The sequence below is a fragment of the Poecilia mexicana genome, unplaced genomic scaffold (assembly GCF_051168715.1).
Source record: "Poecilia mexicana isolate PSO_F unplaced genomic scaffold, ASM5116871v1 scaffold_20, whole genome shotgun sequence".
Classification (NCBI taxonomy): Eukaryota; Metazoa; Chordata; class Actinopteri; order Cyprinodontiformes; family Poeciliidae; genus Poecilia; species Poecilia mexicana.
This window is the reverse complement of record NW_028263389.1, coordinates 12,100,131-12,122,570: the sequence shown is the minus strand read 5'-3', so window position 1 is coordinate 12,122,570 and position 22,440 is coordinate 12,100,131. Positions and strand designations below refer to the sequence as shown.

The 22,440-nt window shown below is 39.8% G+C and overlaps 1 protein-coding gene across 2 annotated transcripts in view; it reads left to right on the top strand.

Annotated features, from left to right (window-relative positions):
* Positions 1–20,957, top strand: part of flt1 (fms related receptor tyrosine kinase 1) — a 35,443-nt gene extending 14,486 nt beyond the window's left edge. The window contains exons 11-30 of one of the 2 annotated variants that reach the window (XM_014967160.2): positions 6,929–7,049; positions 7,765–7,873; positions 8,764–9,066; positions 11,529–11,675; positions 11,752–11,883; positions 12,890–12,996; positions 13,529–13,664; positions 14,060–14,164; positions 14,270–14,383; positions 14,491–14,579; positions 14,878–14,977; positions 15,061–15,161; positions 16,144–16,266; positions 17,187–17,298; positions 17,402–17,501; positions 18,628–18,733; positions 18,831–18,922; positions 19,102–19,171; positions 19,263–19,351; positions 20,036–20,957. In XM_014967160.2, the coding sequence (XP_014822646.2) occupies positions 6,929–7,049; positions 7,765–7,873; positions 8,764–9,066; positions 11,529–11,675; positions 11,752–11,883; positions 12,890–12,996; positions 13,529–13,664; positions 14,060–14,164; positions 14,270–14,383; positions 14,491–14,579; positions 14,878–14,977; positions 15,061–15,161; positions 16,144–16,266; positions 17,187–17,298; positions 17,402–17,501; positions 18,628–18,733; positions 18,831–18,922; positions 19,102–19,171; positions 19,263–19,351; positions 20,036–20,204 (2,425 nt within the window). In that variant the 3' untranslated portion in view covers positions 20,205–20,957. Of the gene's footprint in view, positions 1–6,928; positions 7,050–7,764; positions 7,874–8,763; positions 9,067–11,528; positions 11,676–11,751; positions 11,884–12,889; positions 12,997–13,528; positions 13,665–14,059; positions 14,165–14,269; positions 14,384–14,490; positions 14,580–14,874; positions 14,978–15,060; positions 15,162–16,143; positions 16,267–17,186; positions 17,299–17,401; positions 17,502–18,627; positions 18,734–18,830; positions 18,923–19,101; positions 19,172–19,262; positions 19,352–20,035 lie in introns of both variants that reach the window. The other variant, XM_014967149.2, reaches the window with a different exon arrangement.
* Positions 20,958–22,440: the final 1,483 nt, after the last annotated feature.

The window sequence follows — 22,440 nt, the reverse complement described above, 5'->3', positions numbered from 1 at the left end:
TAAAGAGGGGCTGTGTACAAATGCACACCACATTTATCAGATTTTCCCTCCACTTCATAATCGGCTTTGTGTTGGTCTATCACATGAAAACGGCAATAAAATGCACTGAAGTTTATAAGAGTTAAAAAGTAAGGTGTACAAATACTTTTATAAGTCACTGTTGATGTGTAACGCATATATATTTTGACAACAAAAGGAAAAAGTAATGCTAAGCATTGTTTTACTGTAAGCTAGTTAGCGTAAGTGGGACCGTTTTTGATAAACGAGACATGTTTTGTCTAAGTCAGCATGTGCTCAGACGGCGCTTCCTCTTTGTAACCAGAACAGATGCCTTTTAGGGCCTTTTAAGTGCTGGAATGTGCCAAAATGTGTGTGTGTGTGTGTGTGTGTGTGTGTGTGTGTGAGTGTGTGCATGTCTGCGCGTGTGCGTGTGTGTGTGTTTTAGCTTGTTTGTTTGTGTGCATGTTCCTACATGTATGCCTGGGTGGTGTCATGCTTGTGTTTGTATGTTTGTTTGCTCATGCTGCTCTTTTCCCATATGTTACGTTTCTGTTACTGTCCAGTCTGTTCTTTTCCATATGTTTGTTTAAAGTGCACCTACACATCATACGTGTGTGAATGCGTGTGTGCGCCTACACTCACAAAACACGGTACACAGTGTATCTCAGACTTGAAAGGACAGGGAAGAAAAAACACACTTCAATGGAGGCCAGTTCCGTGCTCTCAGTCACGATTTGTTGGTTTCCAAATCAAACGCTATGATTTAATGAATTTCCTGCGCAGGACGCAGAGTGAGAGGCCTGTTTATTATTGTGATTGCACACTGCATCCTGTGATGCTTTTTCTTATATCTGACACACACTCTCATACACAAAGTTCTCATGAGAAATGGCCCGGCCCGCTGACGGGGAGAGACAGCCACTGAGTCAACACAGAGTGTTAAAGCAGCCACCTTGGCAGGAACACTGATTAAATGGTTCTTGGAGGTCAGAGGCTCATTGTGTTCCTTACGACCCAGTCAGAAAGGTTAAGTATTACCTGAGAGCTTCGCAGCAGCCGCCCACAGTCTCTTCCCTCCTCTGAGACACACTGACCTCATCAGTGTACTTGACCTGTAACCCTGGCACTCTCACGTGGCGCCACACCACCATGCCTTCACTTTTCTCCCAGAGGAACTCAGATTAGAGACATGCAGGTTTTATTTTCAAGCCCAGAGACAGTAAATGGCAATAAAACATCACTGCTCACTTAAACAATGTAAAGTTTTTGTTCCTTTCATCTCAACTTTAAAACTCGTAAAAAAAATATATATATTAAAAACCCACAATAGAAACAGAGTTTGAGATTGAAATAATCCACCGTTTGTTGTGTATTTTGGATGTAAAAGCGAGTGTCTTTGTTTTGTTTTTTTTAAGATGTCAAATGCAATCTGTTTTATGTGAAACTTAAAAAAACCCATTTGGTTAGAATTAACCCCATTTTTTACCACCTTTAAAATCATCATCACTTTGCAATTAAAGGAACAGTTAAGAGTTTTTGACATGAGGTTCAATTAAAAGGTTAAACAGTTGATATTTTACTTGCAGGAAATGACTCTCCTGGAGTTTTCATTTTAAATAAATTTAGATTTGTTGGACCAGAAGGCTAAAGGGGCCAAAACCTTGGCAGACCTCATTAAATCTGTAAAAGGTCATGGAAGTTTAAGCTAATGTTAATTTATGATTGTTATCTACAAAGAGAAAGATAAATATTTAGACATAAGAATGAAGCTAGGTGGTGTATCACAAATGCTGTTCCTGTATGAAACTTATACTGGGAACATAATATTTAGAGCACTTCCAACCAGTAAAAATGTTTAATTTCAACCTAAGGTGAAATAAAAAGCAAGACTACAAGTGGATTTTATTTTTTTTTTTTCAGTTTTATTAAGTAGTAATGCTAACCGGAAAACCTTCACATGCTGCGTTTTGTTGCTAACAGGAAGTCCTTTGCCTCTTAGCTACATTTGCTTTGTAACTCACACGACTTCATAATTATTTTTAACCACTCTGCTTGTTTTTAGATTGGAGAAGTCCATTTTGATCTGAAAAAAGCTGACTTTTTGACTTGAAGAACCCCAAATGTCACAAGAACTTATGAAAAACAGAATTTTATTAACATGTTTCATTAGACGGTTATTCACACAGAAATCAGAAATGGCGAAAAAGAGCAGTGCGTTATGAATGATCTTCTTGTCTTAAATAGGCACCCTGACTGGAAAAAGTCAACTATTTCTGTTCAACTATCTGACATAAAAGTAGAGCACCAATAGAAATATATATTCAGCAGTTTGAATAAATGCAATTTCATTGGTTCAAAGACAGTCTTACTTTTTTATGTCATGTTTGTTCTCAACAAGTTTCATACAGGAAGGTCGCCATTCCCCAACTAAATTATCATTGAGTCCAGAGTAAAATGATAAACTGCAAAATGCAATACAATTTAGCTCTTTAAGCTACTTTGAAGTTTTTGTCACGGGAGGTAAGATATAAACCGTATTGAACCTTTTAATAGAACCTCACTTTTAAATTCACCTCGAAATAAATTAAACAATGTGTCTTAAAATAGTTGAATGTCTCAGATTTCATTTGGCCTCAGCTAACTTAAGGTCCTTTGTGAAAGCTCTGTTCTGGTTCTGTTTCAGTGTTTTGCATTCAGTGTGTTTCTCTAGATTATTAGTGTTGGTTGGATCCTCACAAGGCCCCTTGTTCTTTGCAGCCCCGCTGCACCACGAGCCTGACGCCGTGCTGGAGGAAGCCCGGGGACCGTGGGCCAGGCCGGGCCAGACTGATGGGTGGCCTCTCGCCTGGGTCCTGAGTCCACTCCTGGGTCTGGCCCTGGGAACCTCGGCGCTCTTATCTGGCCCTGGCAGGAGGCGCACTGGGCTTCCTGTGCAAAAATCAGAGCGCTTTTCCTCTCGTTGTTTGGCTTCCTCTCCGACGTGAGACGCTTCCCAGCGGCGTGATTGTCCCTTCGTCTTCAAACGTGGCACAGTCCGCTTCCTCAAGAGCTTGATCTATTCTTGAGTGCTCCCCCCACACCCCACACCCCTTCCCCCGAAATGTTGCTGCCCCCCCCTCCCACATACCTCTCCAGCCTCTTCCCTCACCAGCTCTGCCCTCCACAGCAACCCGGCATCCTCCACCTCCACCGAGGAACAACTCCCCAGCCACTTCCCACACAGGACCTCTCCACCTCCTCACACATCTCCACTACTGCCTGAACCCCCAGTGACAATACCACCTCGTGATTATCCTGCTGAACTGTAAACCGAGGAAAGAGACTTGAAACACTGCTGAGCAGTGAAGACCAGGAAACACAGGAGGATGGCGTTAAGCAAGCCATAACATTAAGGATATATGGACACCTGCTTTACTAGTTATTTATTTATTTACATGATTTGCCAAATCCAAGTCCCTCCCCTTTGCCCGCCTGCCCTGTAGTTTAATGCTTCTTACATTTTACACACTATGAGCCAGAATAAGTGCAATTCCATCTATCCACCAGCTGCATTTCTCAGAGCTGCTTTGCTTTTTTTTGTGTCCTAGAGTGGTACTATATTGGGTGCACGAACAATGCTTGCAAAGACCCTGATCTGATTCTGACATCCACAAAAGCTGTGAGTTTCTGTCTCGATTTGTAGCAGCCCCCGTCGACGGTTTAAACACGTTTTGCCTTCGACGGGTGAAACAGGGGAGAGGACAAAGCTTTGTGCCGCTCACTACGGGCTGCCTTCAGTTCTCTTTCAAACAAAAAGACTGACGATCTGCAGAAGCCTACCATGTAGGAGGTCTGCACAGACCAGAGACTATCCTGTGTTATCCCACCCCATGTTAAAATGTTTCCTGTTTTTCTATATCAAACGGTGTCAGTATAGCATCCCTGTTGCATTTGTAATGGAAGTTAAATAAAACCTACGTGTATGAGTGATCCTGCAAACCAGTTTGAGAGGATGATGAGTGTCATGAAGCTTTCAGCATGTCCATCCGTTGGGTATTTGCGTAAAGTTTTGTCAGTGTGCCTGTGCCGTATGCATGTGTACCATTTTACGGGTGTCTGCCAATGTGATTCATTCTCTGTATACAGATGTTTCTATGAGTAATATATGAATCTAATATTTAATAATTTTATACAACTAACTTACGTAAGACAAATGTCAATATTTGCCATCTCTGTATGAATCTGTTAAAGCGTATTGAAGTGTTATATCATTTATTTGTGGTGTTTCGTTTTGCATTAAAACATGCTCATATTTGTGTACTGGTTTATTTTGCTCGTGTGGTTATTTTTGGATTGAGACGGGAACATCCAGGGACATTCAAGAGTATTTCAGGCTGCAGGTTAGGACAGGAAGAAAGGACAGGAGATGACCACACACACACAAAAATACACATCGCCCTCCCACACAACTTGGACCAGAGTCCATTCATGTTTTCAAGCAGCGGCTTCTCACCCTGTTGGCAGGCACATACTGTATGAATGTGGTACGTCTGCATCACTTTCCGCGTCTAAAACTCATCCATCCGACTAATTTTACTTTTCAGCGCTAACTTTGAGAGTGGATGCTTCTCCTGTGAAGTGTGGGAGAGTAAGCTGGTGAGGCTGGTGAGGTGTGCTTGCTCATGCGTGCACGGTGTCATGCACAGGGTGGGTCGTTTGTGCAGCCACACACACTATCTTGATGCCAAAAGGAAGAGCAATCAGGGAGCAGAGAGGAGCCAAGCTTAGGGAGGACCTCAGGACAGACGGAGCAGAATCACGACAAAGATCCAGGAAGAGACGGGGAGCAGTGACATATCCCTAAACAGGCAGAGGATCAGCGAACAAAGTGGAAGTGATGGTTTACAGTGAGGATGTCTAAATACAGAAGGTCGAGTTATTTCAGGCTTTAGCATCCCCAGGGGTTCTGATTATTACAGCTCTTCTGTGACACGTGGTGCGGAAACCCCTATCAAATTTTTTTTTCAAAATGATATGAAAACAAGGATTTAGTGACGTATCCCTGGTGCAAAATACTTAATTTAATCTGACATTAAAATGGTATTATTTACCATTCAATGATTTTGAAAAATCTTTGAATTTTATTAATTTATTCAGCCAGGGTGACCAATAACAATTGTTTCTAACAGAAAATCTGTTTAATTGACACCAAAGACAATTTGTATTAAAAGAAGTTCTGTCGATTTTTAAATTATTTTTGAGTGTCTGTGAAATTTTAATTTTAATCCATGACTTTCCTGGGGTTTTAATATTATGACAAAACACAGAGAGCCTTCTTTCACTTAGCCACTCCGCAAAATGGGAAAGACAAGAAGACACACAAAACTATACAGTTTGAAAGACGTTTTTTGGTGAGATGAGATGATTATTTATCTTACTGAACCAACAACTATTATGTGTGCTGGAAAATTATTCGGTGAAAATCTACTCAAGTACTGAGTAACTGATCAAATTATCAATTGCTTAATATTTAAAAATAAGTCAAGTGAACATTTTGGTAAAAGACAATAATTCATATAAGTAACAAAAAATAAAATCCAAATCTGTTTCTTCCAATATAAAACTTATGAAACTTTAACAAAAGCTGCAGGTGTGTGACTGGCAAAGTTTTGGTTAAAACATGTTTGTTTTTTATTCAGTAGAGAATCCAGAAATTTTACACAAGTAAGAGTAGAGATACTTCATAATAAAATTACTCAAGTAAAAGAACATAGTAAAAATACTCCTTTTTCAAAAAAGTCACTCAAGTAAATGTAATTTATTCGATGTAACTAGTTACTATCACAAGGTTAATACATCAGTAATAATGATCTACTAGCATAAAGCTAATAACTAGTTAAATCTGGATGTTTTATAATAAATATTAACTAAAGTCATGAGAAATAACCTGTGAAAATGGACCTAAACAGAATTCAAAAAGCAATGTTGAAATGAGACGTTTGGTTTGAAACAGCCAAGTTGCCACTAAGCATATTTTCAAAAAATTGGAAGAAGAGATTTATGTCAAAACAATTTTGTTATTGGAAAATGTTTACAATAAACTTACTATGAAGTTTATGTGTTTGAGTCATAGCATTAAAATCATGTAAAATAAACTTCACCTATTGCTAAAAATAAAAAGGCATTTAAAAATTAGACTATTGGACTTAAATTTTGGAGCTCCATCACATTAGCATATATTAACAATAAGCAGCCTGCTTTTAGTTAAGCGCTAATACTTATTTATTTTATTTGTCTAAAAGTCAAGAAAGACATGCAGTTTGTCTTTTTATGTTACGTTATTTGGTTAAGATGAATAAAACTGGCCACCTCTTTAAACACATTGACACATTTTCCATGTAAAGAACAGAACACGTACGTTTCCAGTATCGACCAAGCTTCCTGGGAATTTTTACGGTTCTTCCCTTGTTCCTGTGCCATTTGGTGAACTTTCCTCATCATCGTGAGTCGATATGCGTAAAATGGGCGCAGAAGCGCTTCTTGCGTAAGCACCGGTTTCCACCCGTAGGATGGTGCGTAATCTATGGATTTAGTCGTGTGAGAGTCATTGAGGGACAGGAACTCCTGTCCTGGAAATGTGGGATGATTCTTTTTCTTTTAAGAATGGAAGGAAGCTTAATGGCAGAATGACAATACCACCCCGCATCCTTCACAGTTGAACTGGCGTTACCTCAGAGTTCACAGCACCAGCTTGCCGAACGGGGAGAGAGAGCACTCTACTCTGTGCTATTAATATAAAACGGTTTGGTGATGTTGGATCTCATCAAGGCATTTTCCCCCTGCTGAGCACAGCTGGGAAAAATACACCCACTCACAGACATGGAATTATCACATAATGTCTTCTATCAACACAGCTGAGTCTGTGTCCTTCTCCTGCTCTTCCTTCAAGGTGTCCGACATCCTCCTCCTCACAGTGGAGCCCCGTGACGGAGAGTCTCCCTGCTGCATCTGCGTACAACCACATCCTGAGTGTTACTCACACGCAGGAAGTCCTTCAGGGGAACAAGAAGGTAGGAGAAGCCCTAAAACAATCCCAACACGCTGTACTTTGTTTATGTTAAATAGAATACATATATTACATACATTCTGAGTTTTACACTTACATGTGCATCTCGGGAAATAAGAAAAACATCAAAAAGTTGATTTGTTTCACATATTCTATTGAAACACTAAAACTCATACAGGTACATCTCCAAAAACTGGAATATTGTGTTTTATGTTTAAATTTAACTTATTTCAGAAAAGTGAAAGTCATAGTCTGTAGTTACAGTACAAACTGTGATATGCGGCTTAACACTTTTTTCTTCCACTCAACTTTCCATTGCATTGATACAGCACAATGTGAACAGCCAGCTTCTCTGACAAATTACCTCATTTGGTTCTTTACGGGGTCTTATGAAATCTTCAAATTTTCTGAGAAAAGGAATATTTTTCTATTTTCATCAGCTGTCAGGCACAATCGTCAACACTAACAGAAATAAACACTCTAATTTCATCACTCTGGATGTGATAAATCTATAATTGTCTCCACTACTTGAAGTCGATTAAATAAATAATCCCTCCAGGTGTTATACGGTGACTATAAGTCGGACAGGAAGTCCAGCTCTGTTTGTCAGGTCACTCCATGGAAAAATAGGCCACAAAAAGAGAAACAAGTCTGGGTATTTCAGCATGAACGTCCCTTATAACAGCAACATGTTCATGAGGATGTTTGGTCTCCGACAGACAGTGGGGGTCCTGACTGTTGCAGAGGCCTCGGTGTCTGGAGTGTACCGCTGCATCGCCTCCAACTCTGCGGGAACAGACCAGCTGGATGTTCCCTTCTACGTCACAGGTGACTGAGACAAAACTTATCACGATGTAGCTGTCATATTTTTACTTGTAGTGCACATGCAGAAGGCCTTTAAGCTCTTTTCTTACTGTCGTTGTAGAAAAATCCAATTAAAGAATTTAAAAATTAAAAATTTTTGAGAGCGTCTCATCACGATGTTAACTCAAAAAGGCGATGTATGTCACTGCAAGTGTGATTTTTTATTTTTATTTTTTTAAATGAATCGAACAGGTAAAATAGGAATTAAAGCGACATGAAACTGAAAGAAAACTGCTCACAGATTTGGGGAGGAACAGACCGACGGCTGCGAAACCCCTAAAGATCAGAGATCTTAAAATAAGCAGGTATATGTGCCGCACAAGCATCACTGCACTTTGCAGGGTTGTTTGTACTGAAAACTACATTTGGGTCAAGCAATGCAGGTCAAACTGTTTTCTGTTTTTTTTGTTTTTTGTTTTTTTTGAGTGTTTTAATGGACTGTGTCTAAGTCTGGAGGCCAGACTGCCTAAATGTGAGCAAGAGCGTAACAGGAACCTGGGGCTCTTATCGTTCCACTTCCCCGCGCAGCGAACTTCCTTGGACTGGCAGGTCCGCTTTATTTCGGGAGGCCTTGGGGTGTTCGGTAAAGATAAACACTATCTGCCATCAGGAAACTCTCAGGCCGTTTCCACGGGAAGTTTCAAATGGCTAAAGTAAATAAAAAGCCTTTTCACTGTATTCCACTCGCTGTTTTTGCTCACAATAGCCATTCAACATTGTCATCAAAGGTAAGGAGAGTGGAGGAATCTGCTCCGCTGGTGTCAGGAGTCATGACAAGAAACTGAGAAGGCTTTTTCCCGTCAAACAGCAGATCTGTAAACTTTCCTCACCAAGCCGCGCTCCTTTTTCCACAGACGTCCCAGAGGGCTTCGGTGTGAGCCAGCTGGAGCCGGCCAGGGAGGGCGGGGACCTTCACCTCGCCTGTTCTGCAAATAAGTACCTGTATACAGCGTTGTCATGGCGAAAGCTGAATGACACAGGTGAACCCCGCACTCCGTCCTGGAACGTCCATCACCTGGAACCGGGGGAGTTCTCCAACACTGTGGTCCTGATGCTGACGAACCTGACCGGCGGGGACTCTGGGGCCTACAGATGCTCCGCCCAACATGTCGTCAGTGGGCAGGAGAAGCACCTGGACACCCAGGTGGAGGTCACAAGTGAGTCATTGTTTCCTCACGTTCTTTTGCCACAACATTACTGGTGATTTACATCAAAACCTGAAATTTTCTCCCATTCAAATTCATGTTCAGAAAGAGAAGCAGTGAAATGTGACACCTGAGGAATGAATACAAAGCTGTTTCTAAATCAATGCTCAGCAGAATTAAAGCTGTAAGTTGTTCAGTTGTGCTTGTCTTTCAAAGTCTGGCTGCTTAGCACTTTGTATTCCCTTAAAAATATAATTTAAACACAATACTAAAAGCATATTAGTGGTATATACATATATTGTACAATTGCAGCACAGGAGGCTCCATTTTATAGCTAATAGCAGCTATAGCTTTATAGCTTCTAATGTGTTTTTCTAATATGTTGCCAATTAAGCAGATTTGAGTGATCATACATTTTTACAATTTTTTAAGAGTTTTTTTTTTTTTTTTTTTTTTTAGCTCTAGCAGCCTTTATTTGAACGTTCTAGGACAGGAACCTCATCAAGGACTAAGGCCTCCTTAAGGGGGTTGTACTTAAACCCTACGTCACCACCGCACCCCTACTTTTACTATCTTAAAACAAAGATAAAATAATTACAGTGCTAACATTGTAAACTGCTATTATTCTTCAAATGAGTGGTTACAATTATAAAGCCAATAGTTCACCAAAGTTCTCGGAGAGGTTGCCAAGATTTCCCACAATAACTTGTTCTGTGAAAACCTGAGGTCAAGATTACAAAAAACTTTGATTTCACTCTTTAGTGAAATCATGAAATAAATGTTTTGCTCTCTCTCACTCCTAAAAAATATGTAGAGGACATGTTACTATACATCTAATAATTAATATAACACATTATTTTTACAACAGTAGAAATATTTGTCGCTTTATTGGTGAAATTGCAGTTTTACCTCTAGTTCCTGAACCTTAATCTTTAAACACTATAGTAAGGCTCTTGTGCATTTTGCCGTGTGTTATTTTTATTGCATTCCTTTAAATCAGTTTTATATTCTCTGTTTAGAATAATAGGTAGTGTACTTTTTGTTTTATAAGGTCAGACCCTTGCATGTAATCAACCTCCACACTCTCCACTCTCGTGCGATGATCTTGTTTCTTGGGAATCGGGTTCACCTCATCTTCCTGGGGCCCCACCCAGACGTAGCTTTGCTCCTGCGCCCCAGCTAAGCACCTCTTTCACGTGGGAATGAGCTTTTGTGCGGAGGAAGAGCACACAATGGCACTTCCCACAATGCCACATTTACAGGCCCCTGCACAGAGCTGGAGGAACAATCAGCCAATCAGACACTGTCAGGCTCCCCCGGCCCCCGCTGACAATCATCAATTGTTGTCCAGGAGGAAGATAGGGGAAACAACAATCAGTCGCAGTGGTTAAGTGACTTTTCTCCATGTCTTTTACTGCTGTTCTCTACACAATCAGGGTAAACACGTCAGCTTCCTCCCTCAGGACCCCCACAAGGGAATTACTAGAGAGGCAGAGGGTGACCGAAAAAAAAAAAAGTAAAAAAAAGAAGAAGAAAAAGCGGGCCGCTGGGGGTGGAAAGAGGAAAAGGGGGGAAAAAATAAAACCATGGGGATTAAAACATTTTGGGAACAACTAGTGGTGTGTGCATTGTGGTTTAATTATAGTGCATGACAAGCTCCATTCAAGTCACTGTGAGCCCCATCCTTATGCTGAAATAATGCATTGTTGTTTCTCTGGAAAAAATAAAAAATAAAAATCCCATTTTAGAATGAAATTGCCCAAGAGGACTGAAACTGCAGCTGACTCACAGGTCAAAACCAAGGTTACTTTTCAGTGTGCAGCAGAGGACAATTATTATGAAAAAGTGGCACAGGTCCAGGAAAGAGTGGGTGGTGGTGTTGGAAATAACATGAGTCTTATTTAATCCCAGTTAGCATTTATTCTATAAATAATTCAGTCAGTTCTAATATAACTAATGCATTAAATGTCATTTAAGATCAAATTAAATGCACCAGAAGACAAGCTTAGTCTTGCAGTTCACTTATTCTCACAAAGTCCTATTGTAAATAAAGCATTTAATGAAACATGTGTTGTCGCTGCTTTCTTTTTCTCAGAAAACCATTAAGATACATGTTTTCTAACGTCTAAATTAGCTTCCCTAATTTTGTGACTGCAGTTTACATAAGTCAAATACGTTTTTTAGTTGTCTGGCAGATTTGAAAAAGATTTAAAAAATCTCTTATATTGAGTTACTTAATTGTGAAGTGGAAGGAACGTGCTGCCTGCGTCTGGTGACCAAAATCACACTTATGTTTTGGCATAGGGCATCACTCTGCCCTAGTGTAAACACATGATAGTGGCAGCATCACGCACATTTTGTCAGGAGATGAGAGAGAAGAATGTTTCCCGGTGTGATGAGTGATGTTTTTATGCAGTCCTTCGTTAACTTCTGCCTATAACTTAAGCTCTACGTGCATCTCGCTCTTCTTTCAGCTCTGGAGCCTCCTGTGCTGCTCAGTAATTTGACAGACCGCACCGTGAACGCCAGCAGCTCTGTGACTCTCAGCTGTGAGTCTGAAGGCATCCCACCGCCAACCATCACCTGGTACAAAGACGAACAGGTTCTGCAGCAGGGGTCAGGTAGGAAGAACATCTCAGACACGTACATTTGTGGGCTGTAGTTTTTAAGCCGTTTCCTTCCCACTTCTCTTATCAGGCATTGTCTTGTCAGAGGGAGATGGGACTCTCCACATAGACAGAATAACGGTCGACGACCAGGGTCTGTATACGTGCCTGGCCTCTAACGACAGGGGGTCTGCGCAGAGCTCTGCCTTCATTCGGGTCAACAGTAAGTGAAGGATGTGTTTCCTTCGATGACTGGCCGCTTGCTGAAACGTAAAGCTAGCGCACCTCCTTATATGAGCATTTGTTATTGTGCATTGTTCCCAGCAGTATAAAAAAAAAGTCACACAGTCTCGATTTGCACACACAGTGCAGAACACAACATCATTTCATGTAAAATTTAGACTCGGAGGTGAGTCGTGTCAGTTCTATTAATGGGAGATGATGAATGTCATGTTTCTGAGTAAACATTGATCAAAGTAGGTTCTAACATAAACGCATTCTGCCTTTTGTTCGGTTTTCCTTATTCACACACATATGGACACACACACACATATCCGGAGGTGGGAGAGGAGATGGAGCTTGCTGGAAGCACTAGTGGCGGACTCACTTCCCAGTCCAGGTTTAGATAGAGAAGTGGTGTGTGTGTGTGTGTGTGTGTGTGTGTGTGTGTGTGTGTGTGTGTGTGTGTGTGTGTGTGGGTGTGTGTGTGTGTGTGTGTGTGTGTGTGTGTGTGTGTGTGTTGTGTCCTGATGAGCCAGGAAGGAAGCTGTCTCCCGTTTTCATTTCCTCCGGAAGGGCCCGGCCCGCATCTCACAGAGTCACCATGCTGGACTGAGCTGGGCATTTCTTCACCCTCCCATTAAAAAAGTCACAATAATAAACTGGGCGAGTTAATGGGAAGAATGGATGGAGGTTTTACAGATTACAGCTTGATGGTGAAAATGGCAATAAAATCAGGAAGAAAGATATGATCATCAAGGGGTTATGTGAAAGGATTTGTCTTCTCTCTCTTTTGTAATCTGCTGTGATAGGAAAAAAATATATTTGATTTGTAGTTTACATTCATTATAGGCATAAATTTTAATTTCATTTAAGCAAGGCGTTTCAGCAGTCTTGTTCTCAAGAGGCCTTGTCCTGCTGCTTTTTGATGCTCAAATGGCCAAATTACATTCTCAGCATGTAAAGGTCAACAGTGGAAATGTTAATTTTTTTTATTTTTGTGTGCACAGGTGTATCAGAAGTTTCTTTTCTGGAAATTCCCACTCTAACTTGTACATGTGTGGTGGCCACTCTCTTCTGGCTCTTGCTCACGCTCTTCATTCGGAAACTGAAACAGGTGAGGTGCAACAAAAACATTGCTTACAATTACAACACCTTTTTTAGGGTGGATTTGTCATGGACACGTTTCAGTTTTTATTATTATTATTATTATTATTATTATTATTATTATTATTATTATTATTATTATGCAAAACTTTCGTATCATTTGATCCTAATCATATTTTGCTAAGCGTTACAACAAACTTGTATTTTCCTAGAATGGCACAGTTTTGCATTTTGTGCTGCAAAACAAAATGCAAAACTTTAAAAAAAAAAAAGCAAAACTTTTAAGCAGAATCTTAATCTGCTTTGGTCTTGGTCTCACTCAGGCTAGCGGTTAGCTTTAGTCTCCAGCTAAGCTAACCGCTTAGCTTATCTGGAGCGGTTAGACTAGAGCGGTAGCTTTAGTTTAACCTCTAGGCTAAAGCTAGCGGTTAGATTTAGTCGCCAGTGAAATCTAATCTAATCTGAGCTGTATGATTTTATTTTCTCTCCTGTGAATATCTTATTCATCTGAACGTGGTTTTGTTTCTCTTTTTGTTCCAAAGCCCAACATTTCCGACCACAAAGCAGACTACTTATCAATCATAGTGGACACCGGAGAGGGGCCCGTAGAGGAGCAATGTGACCGCCTGCAGTATGACCCCAACCAATGGGAGTTCCCTCGGGAGCGTCTCAAATTAGGTACGCTTCTTTAACGTATCAAAGATGTATATTTATTTCTGTGTCGTAGTCTTCTGTGGGATCAGAGCGATGTGTTTGTGATCACACAACTGATACAAGGATTTTCTCATCGGTCTTATCTGGTTATTATTGGGAGTGACTCTCATTCCACTAATCAGACTCTGCGTCTGTGTTGTCTGTGTTGGGCTAATCAGCTGCAGCGTGGAGTATTCAACTGGTGTTTACTGGGAATAATCAACTCCCTCCGTGATCAGGGAGGGACCCGGTTAGACCAGACAGTTGATGAGGTCTCCTATCAGCGCCTCCCATCTGGAATGGATGTGATTATTAGTAATTAATTGACACACCTCTTGTTTCCGTGTCTCTCCCACTCTCGCACGACCCCTCTTCAACAGGGAAACCTCTCGGCCGCGGAGCCTTTGGTAAAGTGATCCAGGCGTCCGCGTTTGGTATCGACAGCTCTACCAGCTGCAGGACTGTGGCGGTGAAGATGCTCAAAGGTGCTAACCTCATCTTTTTTTTTTTTCTTGATCTTGACTTCAACTAAAAAATAAATAAATAAATAAATTCTGTCTTGTTTTACTGTTCTACCTTTTGTCCACCAGAGGGAGCCACAAGCAGCGAACACAAGGCTCTGATGACTGAGCTGAAGATCCTCAATCACATTGGAAACCATCTGAATGTGGTTAACCTGCTGGGGGCCTGCACCAAACCAGGAGGTGCTTTGTTTCGTCCAGCTTCTATGCATGTTTATTTCTATGTGCACAGGTCAGGATTTCAGCTGGCGGCTTCTAACTAAAGGTTGATGTGTTGCTTTTGCATGCAGGACCATTGATGGTCATCGTCGAGTACTGCCGCTTTGGAAACCTCTCTGCTTTCTTAAAGAGCAAGAGGGACGTGTATATGCACGGCCGGGTAAGTGTGAACAGCTCTGCAGCTATTATCTGTGGTTTCGAGAGATACCTCAGTGCCTCTTCTGGTGTGCATAATTGCAAAATCCGACCCCTAAAACACTCACTTCTGCAATTTGTTTGAGGTATGAAAATGTTATCGCGCAGAACATGAGTTTCTTTAAGTACTGCACACATTTCCGGATAAGTCAAAGAGTGCTTGTGACCTGAAATGTCCAAAAACAACTCTACTTTCTTTTAAATCATGTATAATAAAGCTGAAATTTGATAACATGAGCTGTCTGTTTCTCCTTCTTTAGCAGGCAGGTGGGACAGATGCACAGCTCAGTTTTGTTTCAACCCTCTTTGACAGCAAGAGCAGCATCAGTGCTGAGTTTGGTGACACAGAAGAAAAATGTCCCGGTAGGACCATAACTTTCCAGACACCTTCCTGAATGTATACTTAATCAGAGCGTTTTTCATCCCAGTTTTTTTTCCTCCTATAGATCCCAAATCTCTGTCCTCCTCCTCTCCGCTCTTCCTTGAGGATCTCATTTCCTTCAGCTTTCAGGTGGCGAGAGGAATGGAGTTTCTGGCGTCCCGCAAGGTTTGATGTCACACAAGTTTCAGTTTAATGAAGTTAAACTTCTCACAATAGTTTGCTGAAGTTCTGTGACAGTACTGGTTCGGCTGAGTCCGGCTTATAGACTGCCTTGCTCTCACACCACTTTTTCAGTTCTGCACACACATTTTCTATATATAAGATCGGAGCTTAGTGATGGTTCCAAAAGAAACACTGACTTTGTTTCCCTTTTCTGATTTGCACTTTATTGCACGACTCTTTGACATACTGCTTTAATATTCCCACATGATGTTCTTTTCTCATAAAATCATCTACTTTGTGAAGTCCACCTGCAGCAAAAAAAGCATCTCAACATGGAGTTACTGCCCCCATACTTCACTGTCGTAATGGTGTGATGGGTTCAGCAAGATGTAGGAGCAAGTAAATAATTCCTTAATGGTGACTTTTAAAAAGTACCAGCTCCTCTTTCAGATTATTTCATGTATAAAAAGACATTTCTCCTGTAAGTTGAATAATGTGCCAGTCAAACTAGCACTTCTTTGTCAATATTAAGGAGTTATCAACTTAAAAGAAGCTGAAAAGTCACTTGTATGTTAGTTGTGTCTTATCAAGTGTACCGAGGTATTTTCACTAGAAACTAGACCAAACGCGCTTGACGAGATTTTGTGTTTTTGCGATCGTTTTTCAGCGCCACAGGATCCATTTCAGTGTTGATGACATTCTCTCCCGAGTGTCAACCAGCCAGTTCACAGGATCTGTGTTTTTTTCCGTTCTGGGATCGGCTTACACGTTTTGCACCAAAACATGTTTGTCTTGTCTTCTCCTGAAAGAACATTCCCATTGTGCTTCTACTAGAATGAAAAAACCCTTAATGTGTGTAAACATCTGACTCTGGAAAAACGACATTTCTCTCATTATTTAGGAGACATTGATGATATTCGATGACCTAACACTGCATGATGTTGTTTGTATTTTTACTGAAGTGCATTCTGTGTGCCTTCATCAGTGCATCCACAGAGATCTGGCTGCCAGGAACATTTTGTTGACCGACAACAAGGTGGTGAAGATCTGCGACTTCGGCCTGGCCAGAGACATCTACAAAGACCCGGACTACGTCAGGAAAGGAGATGTGAGTAGAGGAACGCTTCTATGACACACCTGTTCTTCTTCTCTGTTTGGTTCTTGCAAAATCGGACGCAGCTTTCATTTTCTCTTGCACAGCAGTGTTTAAAAGCATACACACCTGAAGCGCTGCGATCGAGTTCAGCTTGAAAAGAAGAAATGAAAGTTTTGTGACAGTTTTATAAGTGACGACTTCTGTTTCGGTGTTAGTCTTAGTTTAGTCTTATCACGTATGCAAAATCAATGCATTTCATCGTGACAATCGACAATTGACAGCCTCGTCTGTCAGGCGAGGCGACATTTCAAAGAATGTTGCTTTGCTTTGGTGAAAAAAAAGAGTCACATTTTAAAAATCTGAATTTTAAACCATTGTAATGCCCCACACCATTACAAGGGTTTTACATTTGTGTCAAATTTGATAACAATTTTGACACAAGTTTAAATTGGGGTAAGTTTGACGCAATAGTTAAATTTTTTAAAGTGATTTTCACTTTAAAACTGACTTCTGAGATGAACACTGTTTAAAATGTTATTTCTTTTCACCATCAGATATTTCACCTGATACTCAATTTCAATGAAAGCAAAGATTTTGTTTGCATTTTTGAGTTTTAAACTCCGTTTCTTTCTGGGTAGTTGCTTAATCGTTGGTTTCTTCATATGTAACGTTGCATTGCAGACATGACTTTGGCTCAGCACCATTACAACATTTTTTTTTTTAGAAAGGATTTATTTTAAGCCATAGACGTCTGCCTTGGCTTTGGTCTCACTCAGGCCAGCGGTTAGCTTTAGTCTCCAGTGAAATTTAATCTTTATGCTACATCAAGATGCCTTTTCAGCTGCCGTAGGGCAAAATGTTAACTTCTTATGACCTTTTGAAGACGTGTGCGGCCTTTTAAACACTTAAGATAAAATGTGATTGGCTCACAGGCCCGTCTCCCTCTGAAGTGGATGTCTCCTGAGTCCATCTTTGACAAAGTTTTCACCACACAGAGTGACGTGTGGTCCTACGGCATCCTGCTGTGGGAGATCTTCTCTTTAGGTGAGATGTCTGCGGCTGTGCGAATCCACAGCTCTTTCTGTTGCGTTGTAATCACAGGATTTATTTTAAAGTTGTTTTTAATGTGTGCGCTTTTGTCCAAAAGGAGCCTCTCCTTACCCCGGTCTTCAGATCGATGAGGAGTTTTGCCACCGGCTGAAGAGCGGAACGAGGATGCGAGCGCCAGATTACAGCACACCTGAAATGTTTGTAATTTTCTTCTTTTTTTTTTTTTTTCTTTTTTTTTTAATATGCGACTATCATTCTGAGATCAATAAAAACTAAATGATGAGTGATTTGAATTACTATAACATGGTTATTTCACATTCCTGGGATCAAAATAAGGTTTTCTACATATTTATTTTGCCAGACATGAATTTTCCTCTCATGATAAAAGTAATCAAAGCACAAATGGAAACATTTAAAACACTAATTATCGGACGAGTTTCATGGTCCTAGTGAGAATGTAGCTTTCCATGGATTGTTGACAAGAGTATAAATAATTTTTAACATTACATTTGAAAAATAAATGTAGAAAAAAGTGATCATACTTTTACAGTGTCTTATCTTTTTAGAGAAGCTGGTTTCATTTCCTGTCAGAAGCTTCTTCTGATAGGAAATATTTTAATTCGCTATTTTAATATTGAGTTAAACATTGATCTGACCGGGGTGATAATAATTTTGGACGCTCTGCACTCTTTACCTCACTGATACCTTTCTGCAAACCTGAAATAAACAAATATAAGTTAATTTTTACCAGGAAGGCCGAACATTTTTTAGGCTCAGTTTAGCAGATCTGATATTAATTAAACTCGATACTGAAACTGCAACAAAAAAAAGTTATTCTAGCATAAAACGTTTTTATTTTATTCTGCTAAAACATTTATTTTACTGTTGAATGATTCAAAGAGTCATTTTTTTTCCCACGTACCAAACACCTGGCATTTTAAAAGCATTTTAACAGAACTTTATCATTTTTTTATTGCACTTCAGAGACTTCTTCCTCTAACACATTTAGTGCATTCTTTGAAAAAGGAAGAAAGAAACAAGACGCGGTATGTGTGTCGAGTAAATATGTTGCTAAATACAATTTACACAATGTCAGTAAAACGCAAAAATGTAATCAGTTCCGTTTTTAAAATCTAAGGTTAACGTGTTAGCTGCAGTACTTCTAATGGCGTCCTCAATCCAGATTTCTGAACTGTCCCTTTAAGATTCGAAATGTTTAACATGAGCAACAAACACACAAGACTTGATCAGATTTACAGCATAATTAGCTAAATATGTTATTGTTTCTTCAGTGTAAAAGGAAAAGTGTGTTTTTGTGTGCAGCTACAGCACAATGTTGGCATGCTGGGAGGCGAATCCTTCAGAGCGACCCACCTTCACCAACCTGGTGGAGATACTGGGAGACCTGCTACAAGCCAGAGTCCAGGAGGTCAAGCATAAAACATGTTCTGCCTTTTTCTTTTTTGTTACAAAAAAATAAAAACCAAACATTTCTAAAGTTTAACAAATATCCTCTTCTCCAGCAGGATGGGAAAGACTACATTCCTCTGGGAGCTTTTGTGAATGGAGATCGGTGTGAGGCCTTTAAGGAAAACTCAAATGCAGTCACGAACTTGAGGTAAGCTGATGTGGTGAAAATGCCAGAAATGCAGGTGAAATGTTGGGGGGGAATCCAGAAAGGGAAGTAAAGTGAATGAAGTGGCTGTGAGGTAAACAAAACTGAAAAAACAGAGATGTTGAGAAAGTAGAGAAAAATTCAAACCCTGTTTTTGATGTCAAACCTCCAATTTCACCCAGCTACATGAGGGGCATGGCCACACTTCAGACTTTTGAGGAATTACCCTGTGAGGAGCAAGACGGCCGCGATGTAAGACAGCACTTTCACATCTGCTCAAGGTCTTTCCTGGAAACACAGACACCGGTCTGATGAGCTGCATGTTTGAATCTGTTCGACTTAGGAGGAGCAGAGCGACAGCGGGATGGTCCTTCCTTCAGAGGAGCTGAAGCACATGACGGAGAGTAACGGCAAGAACAAGAAACTCAGCAGGTGCACATCGCAAAAAACATCTGCACACCTTTTTACGTATATAGAGTAAACAGAGACCAGCTGTGTGTAATTTAAACCCGGAAAATGTACAATCATTCTGTGAAAACATTAGAGGTTTGCTAGAGAACAATAGCGAACAAACAGCATCACAGAGATGGGAAGAAAGACGGCGCTAAATGCAGGGCAAACAACCCAAAACGTACAGCCTGAGGAGGCACAATTAAATGGTTTGGATCAAAGAAAACGTGGACTTTAGAATGGCCTAGTCAAAGTTCAGCGCTAAATTCAATTGGTGGAACGTGGCAAGACTTGAAAATTGCAAATTTTGCAAAGAAGGACGAGTAAAGATTTGAGTCGCCACAATCAGAAAGTTGGTAGAGAGGAAAGACTTGCAGCTGTAAACGCAGTGAAATTGGTGAAAGGTCTTTAATTCAGAAGGTTGGATACAAATAAAAGCATATGCTCATGCTTATGTTCTCCTTAGTAATAATATACATTGTGTTGGTATGTTAATAAATAATTCAATAAGGTAGATTCAGTAGTCTGTGGCTGTAACCGTTGAAGGAACAGGTCACTCATGTGTGGCTCAGCAGATTGAAACCAAACGCACAAGAAAATTCAAACTTGCACAATATTGACACACATGAAGTCATCGATATATATGTGCTTGTGTTTTTGCTTTAGGTTCTTCATGTTTTCCAAGTGCAGAGACAACCATCCATCCTTCCTGCGCGGCAACGTCTCCGGCCTCCGTGAAGACGAGCCCGCCATCTTGCCCGCTGACTGGGAGTCGGACGAGGGCTGCTCTCCTCCTCCGGACTACAACTCTGCCTTCCTCTACCCTTCCCTTTAGCTTCGGCTGCGTAATCCTCCGACATCCTCCAACAGAGTCCATGCATCCAATAACCAGCCATCCAAAAAACTTGCTCTGCTTTCACACTTTGCTGTTTGCGTCCTCTACCTCATAGTAACGCCTCCCATAACGTCCTCTTCTTTACGTCTAAAGAAAAATCTAGAGCAAACTTTTTGTTTTAAACCAGAAACAAAAGAAAACAAAATCTCCATAAGTATGATGTTTCACACCAGTTGTTTTCTCTGAGCAGCTAATCTTCCAGATCTTACATAGAGCTTATTGTATTGGTACCTCCTGCTTTGTGAAGAGGAGCATTGCTGTATTAAATAACAGTTCCTCTTGCACAACTGCTATATGCTGGAAAAAAATATATTGTTGTATTCATATCAGACAGAATGAATATCTGTATTTATTTCTACTTTGTAGAAAGCATTTAAGCATTTATGTGTGTATTATTTTTATAATTTAACCCAGAATTTACACTGGATTATGTTAATGTACCTCTATATCTATCAGTTCAACACTAAAAATCTACTTTAGGTGAGGTCAGAAACCGAAATACAGATAATTTTTAATCTGAACCAGTCACCATGACATTTAATTCATTTCAGAAAAGTGCCAGGAATAAACTGCCAAAACAGAAATTAAGATTAAGAAGGATTATAAAGATGCTATTAGTTGTTGTAAAATATCAAATTTTTTCACATTTTTATAGCTTCATTCACAGATATTAAATAAATGTATAAAATGCCATTTTTTTCAGCGTGTTGGTTTCATTTTCCTACAGATGTCAGTAAGATATGAGCATTCATGTTTTATCAACTGGGGGATTGTTTTTATGATGTATTTTGACCATAAATCTCCCAGTTATGAAGCAAACAATGTTCACCGTCTTAGAAAACAAGGACAAGCACATGTTTAGATTTATGGTAGATTTTCTTAAATTATGCAACAAGGGCTGAAATATAAAAATAAACTCCTGCTTATATTTGGCTAAAAATCCAATAACAAGCTCCATATTAATCCCCAAGCTTCTGGTCTAATTCTGATATTTGATTGCTCTTCCTACTTGAAATGTCAGAGCTTGTTTAAAGTGGTTAGTTTCCTGACTTGGCTTTTCAGCTGAGTACTCGAACATGAATTGTGGTTGTGGTCATGGCGTAAGAAAAGAATGTATTCAAAGCGCCAAACGTAAGCCTGACTCATGAACTTTTTAACCAGATCAGTCTATCCATCCGCTCGGGGGTTGAAGTATGGAGTACAGTGGAGCGTTAAACAAAAGTGGTTCTGAAACAGATAAAAGATTTTACTGTCTGTTGTTCTTGCAATGTTTGTGTCAGGAATTCAACCAATTGAAAGGAGCGTTTTTGTTTGGGATAAGAATTAAAATGCTAGATATCCTGTTGATCTTCTTATATAGGTATGTAATATGTATGTAATATTTTAACCCTGAGAAGCCAGAAGAATTTCAAACCTTTGCACAAAGTTCTTCAAAACAATCATTGAAGTTGTTTGAAATAATAACAATGTTGCACATCAATATTACATTTAGTATTGGTTTTATGAACCAATACATATATATTTTTTTACATATATGCTCAAATTTACTTTCATGGCGATAGTCACATTTGATAATTGTATGATTTACTTTCAGTATCAGTTTGTGTGAATCGTTTCAGGAGTGTTCAGGTCTGTCAGTTTAACTACATAGTGTAGAACTATATTATTGTATCACGCAGAATTACGTTTTTTTGCATCATACTGTATTATGTTCAGCGATAAAGTTCTCTAAATGAATAATCAGTGACTATTCTGGGATTTTGTCCAGATCATAAACAATGTATAAGGTTTCAAAACGTTCTCCCTACTCTTCTAAACTGGTGCGTTCGTGTTGCACATGTTGAAGTTATTTTCCAACGTGTGACTTAATACATAAAAAAATATCGGTGCAAAATATGCCATCTGTAAAAAAATGTATCCGACTACAACTCCTGAATTACCTTTGAAAGTCAAATAATTATAAATTCAAACTGAATTTATCTCCTGAATGCACCTCACTCGTCACAGACTTGGTTGCTTTTGAGCAAAAGTAGAAAAGGTTACTTATGCATAGATGGACAAAACTGCAATTAATTTCCATTAAAATAGCCCCTTTTATGCAACAATTTTTATTATAAAAAAAAGTCATCCACACTTAAGAGAATACAGTTTCCACTGTAAAAAACAAAACAAAAAC